We start from the raw sequence: 14,475 nt of genomic DNA, 5'->3' as shown, positions 1-14,475 counted from the left end.
TTTTCGTGGCCCAGTGCTTCCAAACTCGTAACATTTTTTTTGAGGCCCCATTTTCCTTACAGTGATCTGTTTTGTAAGTTCAATGTGGGTTGTATTCTAGTCATGGATCAAGCACAGTCTGCCATTAGCATTAACAGCAGATTTGTTGCAACCTTCGGTGTGGAATTAGCATTATTGGAATTCTTTTGCTGTCTCTAACCACACAGATGCCTTCAAGTGTTTTGCTACGTTACAAATGACATGTTAATTTTTATTGAACAGTTTGCACATTAAGAGATGCGGTATGTCTGATAGCGAAACATTTTTAAGTCTTGAACTTAGTGGAAAAAAGCACACTAACCATCCTTTTTGTTTTGCAGTACATTAAAAAACACAGGCCGCCTTCGCTGACACCAGAGCAAGCGCTGGAGGATGTTCGCCAGGAAATGAGGGCAGGCCAGTGATAAAACACAAATAAAGGATTTGCTTCATTAATGAGACTTGAACTCATATAGTACTGTTCACATCAGACAAACAGTATTAAAAGCAAAGTCAAGTGGCACAGATCTGTAAAGAAAACAGGTTTGCCCATATAAATGTTACACTAACACTCCAGATGAAGTGGGTTTAACTACTTCGGAGTCTAAACTGTATGATGAAATGACTGATCTCCATTGCTCAAGTCCCTATTCTCACCCCTTGCACTGTAAAGCTTTATGTGGAATGTTAAACTACTGGGACTAATAATTTATTTAATCTGCATTTCATTGTCCTTTTATCAGTCCCAGCTGCCCACACGCAACTCCCAAGGCATTACAAAAATATCTGAAAGTACTGTAGATTCACAAATCCCTTGGACTGCATGTACGCAGTCAAACGGAAAAATCCAGTTTATAACAGAATGAGTCACAATGACAATCCAACATCAGTTCATCTTGGTAGGGTGAAGTCCTTTCGTGGCGGTAACAAAAGTAATGTGTTGTGGGCATCAATCAGTGCGGCAAAGAACAGGACTCCACCAGAAAAGACCACGCCTCTCACAAATTGAACAGATTAAGACCATATTCTGTTAGCTTCTAGTTGAATAGGTTTAGGTTTGGAGGGATCTACAACAGGGAAAAACCTAATTAAACTGTAATGAACTCTGCCATCTTGGCAAGCAAGAGCCCGTCTCAACCAGGCATGAACCAGTACCATCACTAATTGGTGAGAAGGTCTCCTTGAACACGCGTGCAATGTTTGTCTATAAACGTGTCAATTCTAAGATCTCTATGGGGGGGGAGATTGAAGATTTGAATATTGTAAAGACCGGGGGATCAAGTTAGAATTCACATCAAACAAGAACCATAGAATTAGACTATTCTGTTTATTGTTTTAAACCTCCAACAGCAGTTAAGAGGTCTAAAGTTGCTCCAAGTGATTCTGGCACAGTCTAAACCTCTAGTGATGCTTAAGGAAGCCAAGTCTTAGTCAACAAACTATTGCTGTCCTAAACCAATAGCTCTATCAGACAAGCATAAATACATGCTCTTGCCTTTTGGGAGAAGTTGAAATCTACATACTTGTTTGAGTTTCCCAAATGGTTACCACCTTGATGTGGGGAGCCCTCAGACCATTTCTGTTCTGTCAGAGTATTTTAGTTGCAGCATACTTTAAAATAACTGCTTAGTGGTAGCATGTTGTGTGCAAAATAAAATCTTAGGCACAAAACAAAGATAGCACAATTAGATCTCAGGCTGCGAGCTCTCGGCAACCAAATTAAAAAAAGCCTTCTAAAATGATTTCTGCTTGGAGAAGGTAGCAGACCTAACCAGCTCATACTAAAGCCTCGTGAGAGCCCAATGAAACAACTGACATGTAGTATGCCATATTGCACTGGATTTTGATACAGTGCTTTGTAGGTACTGGGACGATATGGTGGTCATCAGTCTTGGGGAACTGAAGAGTAGATTTAAATGAAGCTTTGTTATTTTTCAGAGCCAGACAGGCAGCAGCATTTTTAAACATGGTTCGGAGCACAAAAATTCATCGTTTATAAAACCCAATTATGTGAATAGATTCAGTAAATAGTGTAATGTGCAAAAAAAGGGGAAGTGACAAATGTAAATGTAAATGTGTTGGACTTGTAAAGCGCACAGCTGCCCGTAAGCGTCCCGGCGCTTGCTTAGGGAACCCGTCCTGGTATTCCCCTGTGAGAAACCCCGGCAGGGTGTCCACAAGGTGAAAGCCAGGCATCCCGCCGCGAGGGGCCGTAGTGGAGATTAAGCAAGCTATTGCCCAGAGTCGCAGAGTGTGACCCCGTGAGTTGAGTAGGCACCAGAGCGAGAATTGTCGGGTCCGTGGAATTTTTTTTGAACCCGAGACCCGCCGAGGCGGGGAATCGAACCCTGGTCCACGGTCGATCTCTGCTTCCGTGTCTGCCGCCTCTAACCACTGAGCCATCTGAGCACTGAGCAAATCTGTGCAGTGTTAAAAACGTTTCAAAGATTGCTGTGACTATTTTAGCTGTGTGTTGTGTGATTAACAAAACTCGGATTAAAATGTCATGACAAAGTGTATTTTGAAATCAGAGGCTAATCTATTTCGATTTACTGACTATGCCAGCAAGCTGTAAAAAGGAAAAAATGACATATATATGTAACAGAAGTAAGATTACTCAAAAATGCGTACTTGATGCCACCTATGCAAAGAATTCCTTTTGTATATTTGTTTCAGAGTGCACAAGGCAATGGAGCGAGAAAATAAGGCTGCCTTCCCATAAGAGAGAGCAGGAGCATCTGAGAAGGAGATAGTGGTGAATTGGTTGCATTTGGTGCATTCAACAAGCTCATACTCAGAGTTTGTAAAGAGATCGTCCTTACGGTTGGTCGGGTTAAGGGTTGAGATAGGCAAGGTGGGCACGGAGGGGATCATTCAGAATTCATTGATAACCAAGCACATACAAGCTGAAAAGATAACATGGAGGGCGATTCTGACGAGTGGACAGCGAGAGGGGATGTAGGCAGGCCCTTATAGGCATTCTATTCGGTTTAGGCTGACTGCGTTGAGGACGGGATCAAGGTCGGTTTTGAAGTGGACATTTGTTCTGGAGCAAGCGTGCTAGTATCTTGGCACTGAGAGTGGGTCTCTCAACGTCCAGCTTGACTGGCTGGTATTGAGGCTTCTCTGAACTCAAAGTTCGCTTTCACGGCAGAGATGCTTTTGGAACAGTGGCTAGTGCCGACCATTGAGGTAATTTCTGCAGCAGCTTGTGACTGGAAAAATGTACTTGAGGGACTGCTCAAAAGATACAATCCACAGCAGATGGGAGTGTGGGCTTCAATGCGGGCCTGGATCTTCTACAAATTGGTCTTCCCAGTAAAGGAAGTGTGGTCTCTGCTCCCCTTTGCCGCCTGGGATATTGCACAGGCCTTCCTTCTGCCATCAGAAAATGCTATCTCACCATAAGCCAAAACCGATCCCTCACAAGAGTATTTAATTTTGTAGTGTGCCCACAGATTCTCTTTTGAAGCAAAAAATATTTTTAGTTTTTGAAAGCTTGGCAAGCCAAACAGTTCGATTCCTTATGGTGCCATTGGTAGATACAAGTTGCAGACTATGATGGTGTGGCTGTGGGAATCTAGATTTACTTGTAGGGCACAAATGGAATGGTGTGCCCCCCACAAGACTTTCTCATACAACTTGGCCTCAATATCTTCAGATCCAGTAAAATTCTGAAGCAGTTAATGATCATATCTTGTGGGAAGCATTTCCAGTGCACTTCCTCAGCACATTGGTGCCAGAGCTCCGAACGTTAAGTTCTAACACAATGGCAGAAAAACAGCACTCTAAGCTGCAGTCTATGTCCTGTTGCATTATAGGTTTCAGAGTAATAGGAGTCTCATCGAAACCTCTACTTCAAATAAAAACAGCTTGCAATGTCTGTGCCAAAAAGACTGGTGTGCAAAGCATGTGCTGTGCACTTACACATGCTGCAATCCAATATTTAGCAGTCAGGCTGCATTGCCCGTAGACAGGTCAACATCAAAAGATTGTGGCCATCTACTTTTTTCAGTTACCAGTACAAAACGTAGGGCTATATTTCTGAACAGTCAAAAAAGTCCCAACTTTGGTCTGTGTATATCTTGGCAAAGAGTCATCTGAGGAAAACCCTCCAGCTAACCAAGGACCTCACAGACACAGCTGCCATGGCAACAGTATTAGTTTCTAAACAAAATTCTGCAGCCTTAGTTAAGTCTTTAGGCATGAGGTGGAATCAAGACCAGGCGCCTCTGTGTCCATGAGATAAAGAGAAAGGAAGTGTAAGATGGTGGAAGAAAGAGGCGTGAGGTGAAATCAAGACCACACCGCCTCGGAATTCAAAAGATAAAGAGACAGGAAGAGTAAGGGGGAAGAAAGAGGCATGAGGGGGAATCAAGATGAGGCAGCCTCGGTGTTCATGAGATAAAGAGACAGGCGGTGTAGGGTGGTGGAAGAAAGAGGCATGAGGTGGAATCAAGACCAGGCAGCCTCGGTATTCATGAGATAAAGAGACAGGAAGAGTAGGGGGGAAGAAAGAGGCGTGAGGTGAAATCAAGACCACACCGCCTCGGAATTCAAAAGATAAAGAGACAGGAAGAGTAAGGGGGACGAAAGAGGCATGAGGGGGAATCAAGATGAGGCAGCCTCGGTGTTCATGAGATAAAGAGACAGGCGGTGTAGGGTGGTGGAAGAAAGACACAAGGTGGAAAGAGCAGGCAGCCTCAGTATTTATGAAAGACAGAGACAAAAGGTTTAATAAGGTGACGAATGAGGCATCATAGGTGGGGTCGAGACAAGGATGCCTTGGTATGCAGCAAAGACTGCATTCAACAGCACCTATAATGAGTGTCTAAGAAAATATTTAGCTCCCTGCACTTTGTTTTCAATAAATTAAAGACCCGTTCTGAAGGAGGATACATTCTTTGCAATTTTATACAGAAAACATCACATTATGATTCTAATTATGTTAAAGTTGTCAATATTGCATTTTAGAGGAGATGGGGCCAAGCGAGAAGAGTTGTCAACTGGAACTAATGAGATATACATAGATATATATTTTAAATTTATAAAAAAAAAAAGTTGTCCTAATTCGGGTTTTACAATCCTGCACAGTGGCTGTTGCACTATTATCCCCATACGTGAAATAATTTCCAAAAGTAATGAGTCCCAAACCAAAGAATACAAATACTGAATAAAACTTTGTCTAGTCACCTTTGATTTGTACATCCAAGTAATACACCACTAAATAAAATTGTATTTTTTCCTTGTCGTGCTGATTGCTCTTTATGCATTCTTTTGCCAAAAGAATTATGAAGTTTTGTGTCCACAAATGAAAGTCATAATTGGTTCTCGCAGTGCTTAGCACAACAACAACAAAATCTATGACAGAGGATTGTGTGAGCAATTTCTTTCAGGGGAAGTTCATTCAACAATTCTTCCAAAGTAAACGAAAAAGAAAGCGACATTGAAATTCTTTACAAAAGTGTATTTGAGTTAGAGACATAAAATTCACAGAGAAGTCAGTAACATACACAAATATGACTGGTGTCATGTGTTGCGCTGATTCGAAACACATCTGATTCACATCTTCACAGAAACGGATAAGGCCAAAGGCAAACAATTTTCTCTACTTCCCTTGGATTTAAAACTTCTTTCATGAAACCTGCTTCACCTCCTTCACAAAAGAAAAGAATGAGCAGCAAATCGCATATTTACTCCGCTGTCTACAGAACAGTGAAAACATGCTACATTAATGATGCTAAAGGAATCCCTAAAACAGCTACTGTAGTAGAATTTGCAGACGTAATGCAGTGATGAGCACCTGAAGGCAGACAAAGTGCTTGAACGAACAGACAGTAAGTGTTCCCCAGAAAATAAACCTGTTGGTTTTTTTACGATTAAAAGTGACTACATTTAAAGGTTGTACAATTAGTCTCTACACAAACCAGGAATTAACCTGTAAACAGCTGTAGAGCAACAGCACTGAAGCATTTGAGACCATCATACAACTTGTACCATTCACATCATTTTGTTTTAAAAAGAACAAAACGTACTCATGGGTTTTTCCCCCAGGTCTATGTGACCTGCATCTATAGTGAAAGTTTTACTTTTTCAGATCCGCTTTGAGATATCTGTCGGTTAAGCACTGAGAGGTGTGCTCAAGGACCTGCTCGCTTTGTGTGTAATGAAGTTAAATAAATACAACTAATCAATACAGACATCAAGACCACAAAGTAGAAATGCCATTTGCCAGACCTTTTTTTTCTAAAGAAATAAGTTAAGGGTCTTAGTGCACAGGTACTTTAAGACCGAGCTGCATGATACCCTAAGGGGGCGATAAAGGACAGGTACTGAACAGACCCAATATCTGGGTTCAGAGGGCACAATCCAAGTGCTTCCACTGAAACACCTGGTAAAGAAAAATAATTTGTAAAGGAAAAAACCTGTAAAGGCAAGAACGAAGAGCAGGTTTAAGCTTCCTAACTTGACACTAATTGGGTTTTCTTTAAGCTTTCGACAAGGGGACACAATCCCTTTAAGGGGAGCAGCACTAGGCAACTCTGAAATAAAAAAAATACCGCACAGCTGAACGAGATCACAACTTTGGAGGTGAAGTCTCCTACCTTTGTATCCTCTTCAGTTAATGTACCTCAGTGCGGAACAGCATGACTGCAAGACTCCAAAGTTGGGGTTTAAATGGCTTTAACGCCAAAAGCTGCGCAGCCGTCGGACACAGGGTTCTCAGGAATCAGTCTCCTTGCTATTTCTTTTTTAGACTGCTCATCAGAACTATCCAACTTCATTACAATTCAGTATCTGTAAATGGAGCCATTTTCCAGTATAGAAAATGGAAAATATGTTTTCCGATTCAACTGCGGACCACCCCAGCAAACTGTTATACCGATGGGCACTATTTTCAGCTGCATTAAAGACAGTTGAGACCTCATCACACAACTTATCTTTATACATGAGCAGTGAAGCAAAACAAAAATGCAAATATCTGTACAAGTAGCAAGTGAGAAGATCTGATAATTAAAAAAAGGCAGAAGCGTCCAATTTAAATATGTTACACACAAACAACACATGATTACCTTCACAGAGGTGAGCGGCTAAAAACCCATCATCCGTTTGTTTTGTTTGACTGGAAAAATTCAGTCGGGGAAATTGCTTCACTTTTTGAAGGAAGTGCGGAAGGCTTCACAATGAAAAATCAGTTTAAATGAAGCAAGTTTGAAGGGGGAGTGCCCTGACCTTCTTAAAATCCTGTTTTTTTTATTACCCTCCCTCATGTGTAAGGGAAATTTACAAATAAGATATAAAAATGTATTTTACTTAAAAAGCCAAGAGATCAGAAACAAGAGCAGATAAGTCATTAAAATAAAAAAGGTAATGGAGTTTGAGAAAACCAGATGCCTTCACGAGAATGGACTGTCCTATGAGTTACTTGTGTGTATTTTACAAAACCTGCACTGTAACAAAGTCTGTCGTGAAAATACTGATGTTTGCTTCCCTCCTCACTAAAAATAAAAGATTTAACATACAACAAAAAATGAAATTATGCATTTACACAAACTGATTTCATTCACAAATGAGACGCTTGACACCGAAATCCAGGTTTTTAGAAAATGTGCATAATGGTAAATTTACAGTAGGGTGCAGGTTTTCTCATTCTGGAGGAACGGGCTCCCCAGGTTCTCGTTTTGCTGTAAGTCGAGACAGATAGAAAAAGAAAAGCAAATATATGAGTTATGACCGACATGTTTTTAACATTCACTTTGATTGTTGCATGCTTCTACTGCGTGGACATTCCCATTTTCAAATTCTGCAAAATACATTCTAATGATAACACACATGATCATTTTTTTAGAATTTGAGTTGCACAGCAATGTTAAGAGTTGACCACACTGTTGTTAAACATATTAACTGTTGGTTATGCACAGATCTTTACGCATGGCAATATGTTTTTAGATTATACTTCGATTGAGAGCTTTCTAGCTTTAGTAGACTCCGACTGATGCTCGATTAGAAAGTATCTCATATCTTTTGCATTGCAAGAGGGAGTTCACAAACAGCCAGAGCTCTGTCAACATAGGTCAGTGGTGAGTCTGAAAAGAAAATGAAGTTTCATAACCACCAATAGTAAAAATACAGCTGCAAGGAAGGGGAAAGGAATTCTCTATACTTAGGGCAGAGTGACCCTTAACGCCTGCAGATTGTTCATTCAATAGTGTTGTGAAAGGGGTGGGAGGCCCGAAAGAAAGTGGCTTCAGTGTGGTAGGAAGGAGTGCTAAGTTTGTTTCCTACACAGGAGCTCTTGAAGATCTGCTGTTGAAAAGAGCACAACATAAACAGTGGAGTGGTGTGGCTCACTGGTTAGAGGCGGCAGACCCGGGAGCAGAGGACGGCCGGGACCAGGGTTCAATTCCTGACGCGGCAGGGTCTTGGACCAGGGTCAGTGGACTCGATAATTCTCGCCTCGGTGCCTACTCGAACTAGGGATCACACTCGGCAACTCTGGGCATTAGCTTGCCTCATCTCCACAACAGCCCCACACATACGCCGGGGATGCCTGGTTTCACCTTGGAGATACCCAGTAGGGACCATCTCACAAGGAAAACCAGGACGGGTTCCCCAGCGGTCTATAGCGCAGAGATACTCCTTCGGGAGTCGATTCTAGCGCGTTAGAAACCCACAATTAATTAAAAAAGGCCCCTCTCAAGAAGAATTTAATTTCACCATTTGGCCTGAATGGTATTTAATCCAAAAGAACATTGTGACACAGCACAATCTAAGACCCCGAACCGCAGGCCCTAGGCGTCCTATTCTGCTGCACGAGAGAAGGAAGAGAGAATGCTATTCGAGAGAGAACTACACATGAGGTGCTTACATTTTTTTTTACCAGGACAGCAGTGGTTGTTCCAGGATAATTTATTGCTCCAACAAGTCCTAGAAAATGTGCTGAACCTATGTTTTACTGCCAGAAGGATACTTTCTTTAGATAACCCACAAGCAGAATTCCAGCCCCTCACAAAACCCATAGGCAGCCAGGTAGTAAAGTGGAAATTTGAGGACAGGGAATACAGACTTACTGTGGCAGTTGGAAGACAAAACCACCCAATTCACTATTAAGCGAGGCCCTGTGGGCAAAGCTTGAGGGAAAGAACAATGACCTAAAAACATAGATCATGACGGCTTGCAAACAAACTGCACTTGAAGCACAGAAGATTTTTTTCCCCTTAAAAGCGTATCAGTTCCTTATGAAGTTTGGAAAAAGGAAAGATTACATATTCATCCCACTGTTTTAGTGTGCCTTGCCAAACTGTTTTTCTGACAGCAGTCAGATTTATTTGGAACTGGAAAGTCAGAACCAGATTTCCCAGGAAGTCGAGCTTTATTGGCGTGGTTGCTTACATATAAAAAATATCCCATAAAATTTGCTTTACTGAAAAATGGATGACTCTGGAAGTGTGAACACCTTTTTAGTGCTAGCATACCCCTGTTCAGTTCCTGAAAATGCTCTTACACCATCAAAGCAGTTTGTAATAACAAGTCAGTAGTGACGCTAGTAAAGTCTAAAACAAAGTAACTGGGGGGGAAAAAAGCATTTCAGACATGGTACTGCAGGTGACGCATTCATCCTACAAAACACTTATTTCTGAAACGCTGCATTTTATCGGTCCAGTGTAATTCACTTAAGAATACCAGCAGAATAAAACTGGGTATTAAACTGATCTGTCAGCCATAAATCAATAATTCTAAAACCATGTTTCTTGGCGAAGATGGAGGAGAGCAACTTGAGTACCTATAGGCGTCTATGAAGCAATGGATAAACACCTATATTTCGACTGGATTGTGAGACGTGTAGCTTTGCAAACCACTGGCTGCCCCCATGGAAGTAGCACGTAGTAGTGATCTTTTCCTGGGACATCCTTACAAACATGCAGGCTACTTCGATGTAATAGTAGTTAATCCTCCAGATGCGTAGGAGTCTTGCTGATGTATAAATGTGATGCTGCTTTCGACCCGGAGAGACTGTTTAAACCCCCAGAGTCTCATGCTGAATTTCTAGCTCTGGGAATATATTACAGAACACACTACATCTAGAGGAGCTGTCTATTTCTACCTCACCAGGCATTAATATCAACTTTCTTTTTATTTTTTGTTGGTGAAACACAAAAGGTACCTGTGGGGGAACACAGTACACAAAGGTAACGTGGTAATTTAACATCTTGGTAGTCAGTGTGCACAACCCAAATACCACAAGCTAATATCAACTGCATTCAAAAGTTATCTTTATACTTTTATTACAGCTGCGATACCACTTGATTAATTTTTAGCTGATGCTGGTTAATATCCAATCGTCCAGAAAACAGTGAAAATATTGAGCATTTTTAACAGCAAATTCTGCAACGCACTGAGAGTTGTAATGTTTTAGTATCCTAAAGAATTTTAATTCTGATTCTGCTGGCTATTAACAGCAGTTTGTGTTTCGAAAAATATTTGTTTTAGCTCTCAAGAAATGAACACCTTTGTTTATTTCAATATAAAAAGAAAGTCTCAAGGTGACGAAATTCTACAGAATACTGTTTAATCCCAGCACAAAGAGAAATGGCAGAAATTTCAACAGGCAATTATGTTGTTTATGTGAAAACTCTGGATATTAGCAAATTAGCTGCCGCTAAAATGTGTTGATGCCAGAAACTTAAAGGAAGGACAAAACTAAGTTAACGAACGTTCAAGCTTTGGAAGCCATGGAGCGAAAAAAAGCATTAGGTGCAGTGCTTCCAGAAAATCAATTTTCTATTGGTGAAATGTGCCAGACCGTCTCCATTTCAAATCAATGCAACAGGGGACGCAGTAATGCGTACAGACATGGACGCCAACCTTACAAATGGACCCCAACTTCAGCGGCCACAGCAAGCAGCGTGGCTAACACAACTATCGATTTTTGTATCCGTCAACCCATCTTCTCTTACTTTATTGTATTATTTCCTCCCATCTTTAACTGAACGTGAGCACAAGTGCAGACATTCTTCAGTGCAAACCATTTAGAGTAGAACACATACGCAGAGAACTTATTAGGTTTTGCTGGTTTCACTAACTCACAAATCTTTCTACTAGCAGTCCTCAGCGGAAGGGTTTTCATTCAGTTTGTGACTGTGTTAGTAAAGAGCCTCCTTTTAGTCAATTTAAATCTCGGTAGTTGCTTCATTATTGTAGTAAAAATTGACTGTGAATTTCCGAAGTCACAAACAGTATTGACTGACAACCTTATGTAAAGCATGCCACTTTTAGTATTAGGCTCTCCTCTCTGGCCAGCCACTGCAGCGGTTGGAGGCCCTGGGTGATGTAGTTTTCTTTAAAAATGTCGAGACGAACTGGGCAGGATTTTGTACCCATGCAAATTGTCATGGTAGCTTTTGTTGGCATTTAAATTAACATGGCTTGACCAGTCGGCACAAGAATTCACCTAAGACTCAATGACAAACGCCAAATGTCGGTTTGACAAAGTCCTCAAAGACCAGTTATTTTGATTATATATAATCTTATTTCCTGCTTTTGATAATCCATCACAACACTCCGAGTCAAGTGCAATGCCGGAGTTCATAAAGATTATAACACTGTCTCAAAGGGTATTGTTTGGTAGATAGTTTATAAAAAGGCACAATAAATTGTCAATAACAGGGGAAGGGGAGCAGAGAGGCAAAAGACCAGGAGACAAAAGATTAAGGAATTGCTTTTCATATATATTTGGGTACACGGTCAAAATAGAGAAATATAAATGCACTGATTTACATTAAATGTCATGTAACCTGTATTATATACTGTGCACACGTGCTCGTGAGAAAGTAAACGGCGCTGGTGATGCGGGAAGAAGGGCTCAAAAGAAACAAGTGATACATGCAGTGTACTCTTAGTGATGCCCATATATTTGGTACACTAGAAACAGATTAATTCTTCTGGGCAATCATGAGGGAGGCGCTGTAAATTACGCTGTGGGAGTGGACGGCGTTTCGACCTTTGTACAGTATTATGCCATCATCACGACCAGGTTACAAATTTAGGTTACAGTGCTGTGGAGGCTGAGCATACTCCTTCATGTGTCACTAGCGGCGTTCACTTTCTCACGAGCACTTGTGCACAATATAATACAGGTTAAATTACATTTAATGTAACTTTGCACATTTGTGTTTGTCTATTTTGACCGTATAACTAAATATATATGAAAAGCAATTACTTAATCTTTTGTCTCCCTGCTCCCCTTCCCCTGTTAATGGCAATTTATTGTGCCTTTTTGTAAACTATCTACCAAACAATACCATTTGAGACACTGTTATATGCTATACAATACTTACCCTGGTCTCTACCGGGTTTACGGGTAACATCCTGTAGTCTACTACATGGAGTTCATACAGATGTCATGGCTTATTATCCATTAAGTGCTTACAATACCTTTCACTAAGAGGGTGGGGTAGCACAAAAATTAACAGGATAATATCCGCTTCAAGACCTCACTAGGTAGTGGTTCCTTTAAACTATCAAATGATTTCCAATGACATTGTGGTATTGCATTATGAAATCCTTTGACCTTTTGATGGGAGTTTTAGTGATTGACCTAGTAAGAAAAGCAGGCCATTCTGCGTGCCCAATCTGTGGTCTACCCACCTACAAACTGATGAAAGCCCAGGCGTTCATAGATAGTAAGGTCGTTAATTCCAAGCAGGCAGACCGTTTTAACTGGTTGAAGAATGGTGCAGCCTCCAACCCCACGCCACAAAAAGGGCAGCAAACCTTACAACCCACACAACCAATCCCGCACGTGGGAGACGCAATGTCGAATATGTACAAGAAATGTATACAGTAAGTAGAAGAAATGTTATTCACCAGGGGTGACGAAGGCATCTGGAGGCCAGCTGCCTTTATCGTCATCTGGAATACAAGAGATTAGCTCTGTAAAACACCATTATATTAACAGGCATCACATTTTGTACAGGATCTTTTGTACAAAGAAAGCTAACTAAATACACACTACATAAAACGTTTGTATACACCAGAACAATTTTGTTAATCACATTTTAATTGCATTAAGACAAATATAATGTTTTAACTGCCTACCAGAGTTTTATTTGACTGCATACTCTCCTTTGGATATATATCTAACGTTATTTACGCCATGAACACGCTACAAAAATAAATATGCAAGCAGTAGGTGTAGAGAATAAAAGGTGACAAAAACAGTAACCAGTGAATCCAGCACAGCCTTAAAAACAGCATTTCAAGTCCTGAACAAAACCTGCCCAGGCTCTGTGCTATGATGACGCTCAAGAAAGACTTTTCTGAGTTCATATTTACTGCATCTCCATGCCTCACAAATCTTCAATCTCAGATTCGCTATTTTTCGTAACATCTCCTACAGTGTCGCAAGGTATAGTAGGGAACCGTGAACCTAACCAGCACATGGGTTAGGTCTGCTTTAAGATCTGAGAGCCTGTGAGAGTTAGACATGATTATACGTCTTAAGGAACAAGTTACTTACCTTCGGTAATGATATATCTGTAAGAAACAGTAGTTAGTATTAGATTCCTTACCTTAAAATATCCCCAGGCGTCAGTCTGGATCCGGAAACTTTTGCGTAGCAGTACCCCTGCGCGTCGGTAGGTGTCGTCTGCAGGCGTCTCCTGCGGCTCCGCGTCCGTCGTCGTGCGCCGTGATGACGTCGCTGGAGTATATAGACGCCGCCTCCGCGCGCTGACGTCAGTTCTTTGTACATAGCTTTTCCGCGCCAGAACACGCAGAGCCATGTGAGAACCAACACTGGTGCCATTTGAAACTAGGGCCCTGAAAGGGAAGTCCTTAACCCTAGGTATCAGTTCGCAGAACGGGGAGGATGGGCGGGGCGGTAAGGAATCTAATACTAACTACTGTTTCTTACAGATATATCGTTACCGAAGGTAAGTAACTTCATCTGAAAGAAACAGGTTAGTATTAGATTCCTTACCGTAGAATAGATACCCCAGCAATACCAACCCCGGTGGTGGGTCTGCGAACCAATACAATCCTACACCAGAAAGTCCTGGAGGACCGAACGGCCAAAGAAGCCATCCCTCCGGACTTGACTGTCCAGGCAGTAGTGCCTCGCAAAGGTGTGCAGCGAGGCCCACGTAGCCGCCTGGCAAATGTCCTGCAAAGGGACTCCCCGGCCCAGGGCAGTAGTAGCCACCGTGGCCCGAGTGGAATGGGCCCTCAGCCCAACAGGAGGCTCCTTCCGAGCCAAAGAGTAGCACGCTTTGATGCACAGAACGACCCACTGAGAGATGGTCCGTTTATGTACCGCCCGTCCCATCTTCGCACCCACGTAGCCAACAAACAGTTGGTCATCTACCCGGAACTGGCGTGTGCGATCCATATAAAATGAAAGCGCACGTTTTGGGTCCAGACGATGGAGCCGCTCTTCATCCATTGAAGGATGCGGAG

The 14,475-nt window shown here is 41.7% G+C and overlaps 2 protein-coding genes across 9 annotated transcripts in view; one reads left to right on the top strand and one right to left on the bottom strand.

Annotated features, from left to right (window-relative positions):
• The window catches only part of C12H19orf44 (chromosome 12 C19orf44 homolog), a 39,979-nt gene extending 39,399 nt beyond the window's left edge, over positions 1 to 580 (top strand). For all 3 annotated transcript variants that reach the window (XM_078670600.1, XM_078670601.1, XM_078670599.1), the window contains exon 9: positions 360 to 580. In XM_078670600.1, the coding sequence (XP_078526726.1) occupies positions 360 to 443 (84 nt within the window). In that variant the 3' untranslated portion in view covers positions 444 to 580. The remainder of the gene's footprint in view (positions 1 to 359) is intronic.
• A 4,890-nt stretch (positions 581 to 5,470) lies between these two features.
• Positions 5,471 to 14,475, bottom strand: part of CHERP (calcium homeostasis endoplasmic reticulum protein) — a 127,201-nt gene continuing 118,196 nt past the window's right edge. For 4 of the 6 annotated variants that reach the window (XM_078670592.1, XM_078670593.1, XM_078670597.1 and 1 more), the window contains 2 exons: positions 12,886 to 12,930; positions 5,471 to 7,703 (listed from right to left, as the gene is read on the bottom strand). In XM_078670592.1, the coding sequence (XP_078526718.1) occupies positions 7,666 to 7,703; positions 12,886 to 12,930 (83 nt within the window). In that variant the 3' untranslated portion in view covers positions 5,471 to 7,665. The remainder of the gene's footprint in view (positions 7,704 to 12,885; positions 12,931 to 14,475) is intronic. The other 2 variants (XM_078670595.1, XM_078670596.1) reach the window with 1 other exon arrangement.

Source organism: Lissotriton helveticus, chromosome 12 (genome assembly GCF_964261635.1).
Source record: "Lissotriton helveticus chromosome 12, aLisHel1.1, whole genome shotgun sequence".
Lineage (NCBI taxonomy): Eukaryota > Metazoa > Chordata > Amphibia > Caudata > Salamandridae > Lissotriton > Lissotriton helveticus.
The sequence above is the reverse complement of the archived record's forward strand: the minus strand, read 5'-3'. Positions and strand labels throughout refer to the sequence as shown.